At 54.4% G+C, this 2707-nt stretch overlaps 1 protein-coding gene across 7 annotated transcripts in view; it reads left to right on the top strand.

Annotated features, from left to right (window-relative positions):
• PRPF40B (pre-mRNA processing factor 40B) overlaps positions 1 to 2707 on the top strand; it is a 44843-nt gene that overhangs the window by 13443 nt on the left and 28693 nt on the right. For all 7 annotated transcript variants that reach the window (XM_027768163.1, XM_027768165.1, XM_027768164.1 and 4 more), the window contains 3 exons: positions 240 to 390; positions 1778 to 1911; positions 2522 to 2636. In XM_027768163.1, the coding sequence (XP_027623964.1) occupies positions 240 to 390; positions 1778 to 1911; positions 2522 to 2636 (400 nt within the window). The remainder of the gene's footprint in view (positions 1 to 239; positions 391 to 1777; positions 1912 to 2521; positions 2637 to 2707) is intronic.

Genomic DNA, 2707 nt, shown 5'->3' with positions numbered 1-2707 from the left:
GCGGCCCCGTTCCCCCCCCCCCCCCCCCCCAGCTCTGCCATGGGCCTGCAGCCCTGGGGCGGGAGGGCAGAGAGGGGGCTGTGAGGTTGGGCCTGTAACCTGTGCTGCTTCCCCTCTCAGGACATGAAAATCTTGAGTGTGGCCCTCCTCGCTAGCGTTCCCTAGTCACGTTCTTTTCCCCAGATCCTCCTCCAGGTGGCTCTGGCAGCCTTCCTCACTCTGACCCTGTGGCTCCCTAGGAGCAGGCCAAGCAACTCCGACGCCGCAACATCCAGGCCCTGAAGAGCATCCTGGATGGGATGAGTAGTGTCAACTTCCAAACCACATGGTCCCAGGCCCAGCAATACCTCATGGATAACCCCAACTTTGCTCAGGACCATCAGCTGCAAAGTAAGCCCAGCTTTCCACTCCCCTGGTCCCCTCCCCTTTCCCATGATCTGGGATCCCAGAGCCTGGGTCCCACCACTCTCTGTATCACCTGCCCACCTGGACATCCTGGGAGAATCCAGCACTCACTTAGCTCCTGTATCTCTTTAGCCTCTGGAGATCCCGCAGTGCTTCAGCACAGCCCCCACCCCAGGTTCCTCTTAGGATCACAGTCCAGACCTCCGGCTCTAAAGGATCCCCTCCATTCCGGGGTCCACTGTTGACCTGGACATGTGTCCTTGGAGGAAGAGCTCAGAGAGAGGAATCAGAGGTCCTAGAGATGACGGTGACCTTTATAGCTCATGTGCACATAATTGTAAGTCATCATAGCACTGTGGGCCCTCTCTGGGCACAATGTTCCAGTAAGCTGTTGGCCTATGATCACTGACGATTTTAGAAATTCACTTTTTGAGGTTGCATCAGAGCCAGTTCCATGTAATGTGAAACCTCAGATCCTGAGAGAAATGGTTTCATGCGATGACTTCCAGTAACAAAATACACAAGAGCTGAATTTGTGCTAAGTTTTTCTTATGTAATTAATGGGCCCCCTCCCCACACACAGAAGAACCACCACTCCAGGGCCAGCAGGTGGCGGAGTGGTTAAGGTGTTGGACTCCCACATGGTTGACAGCAGTTTGAGTCCCAGACCTGGTGGCTTGCTTTCTCACTTTCCTTCTCTCTCTCTCTGGTCAAGTTAAGAAATAATGATAATGGGGGCAGGCAGATGGCATGATGGTTAACGCGGTGGACTCCCACATGGTTGACCATTGTTTGAGTCTCGAACCTGGCGGCTTGGTTTCTCACTTTCCCTTTCTCTCTTTCTCTGTCTCTCTCTGGTCAAATTAAAAATAACAATAAATTGGGACCAGCAGTGGGCATAATGGCTGTGTCACTGGACTCCCACATAGTCGACTGCAGTTCGAGTCCCGGACCTGGTAGCTTAAACTCATGCCCGGTGTGTGTGCGTGTGTGCCCAAGATCCCAAGAGGAGAACAGAAGAGAAGGAATTGCAGAGTGGCTGTCCCCCCAGGGGATGAGTTCTTGCTTTCTGTCTCTCTCTGTCTTTCTGGCAAGTGCACATGCCCTATAGCAAAAACCTCTCCAAAAATAAATAAATCTTTTTTAAAAAGAACATAAATAATGATAATGAATAAAATTATCAAAGAATAAGAAAAAAAGAACCACCACTCCAGTGACTGCTCCCGAAGACTCCTCTTCTTCACCTCTCCCAACCACCCTTGTAGCAAGTCTCTAGCACCTACAAGGGCAGCATCCTTGCAACACTGGGGTGCTGGGGTCTGAGAGGGTGTCTGCTGGTACTGTGCTTGCTGAGCCTCCTCTCTGCCTTTAGACATGGACAAGGAAGATGCACTGATCTGCTTTGAGGAACACATCCGAGCTTTGGAGCGGGAGGAGGAGGAGGAGCGAGAGCGAGCCCGGCTTCGTGAGCGGCGCCAGCAGCGCAAGAACCGGGAGGCCTTCCAGGTATCTTCAGTTCCTGGATCAGAGCTCGGCTCTGCCCCAGACCTTGACCTCTTCACCCATGCTCTGCTTCTTCTGTTCTCTCTCTGTCTACCCTGTGCAAGCCCCTCTCTCTGCCTGCAGTTGTGCTCCTACCGTGTCCCTCAGCTCTGGACAGTGCCCTTCTAGGGAGGCTGGACGTATACACTGCCCAGAAACTGCCAGCAGAGGGCACCCTGCGGGCCCACGCGAGGCCCATGGCAGTGGACTGTGCTTTCCCATGGGCGGGAAGCCAGACAGGCAGCGCTTATCCATAAGGCCAGCATGGAGATGGCAGTGGTGGGGGTGGGGTGCATTGCTTAACTGTAACACGTCAATGGAGCCAAGTCGTAGAGAAGTTGTGCTGCAGGCAGGTTTCTGCCTCTTTGTCTCCCCAGCCATCTTGTCTCCTTTTCGTTCTGTCCCTCTCCTTCCATATAGCTCTCTACCTCCCCATCTGTATCTCTTTATCTCTGCCCCCTTGCCTGCCTTTCCTCAATCTGCATGGTTCCCACCTCTCCCTCTGCTATTCCCAGTCCTTACTTCTGCCTCCCTCCCATCTCGCCATCCCTGTAACTGGCCTCTCCCTGCTCAGACCTTCCTGGACGAGCTGCACGAGACAGGGCAGCTGCACTCCATGTCTACCTGGATGGAGCTGTACCCAGCAGTCAGCACTGACGTCCGCTTTGCCAACATGCTGGGCCAGCCGGGTAAGGCAGCCAGGCTCTCTCCAGCCTGGCTTCCTGCCGTGCCACCAAGCCACCGGCCTCTCCTCACCCCC

The sequence above is a fragment of the Tupaia chinensis genome, unplaced genomic scaffold, assembly GCF_000334495.1.
Source record: "Tupaia chinensis unplaced genomic scaffold, TupChi_1.0 Scaffold145652_1, whole genome shotgun sequence".
Taxonomy (NCBI): domain Eukaryota; kingdom Metazoa; phylum Chordata; class Mammalia; order Scandentia; family Tupaiidae; genus Tupaia; species Tupaia belangeri.
This window is presented reverse-complemented; position numbering and strand designations above follow the sequence as displayed.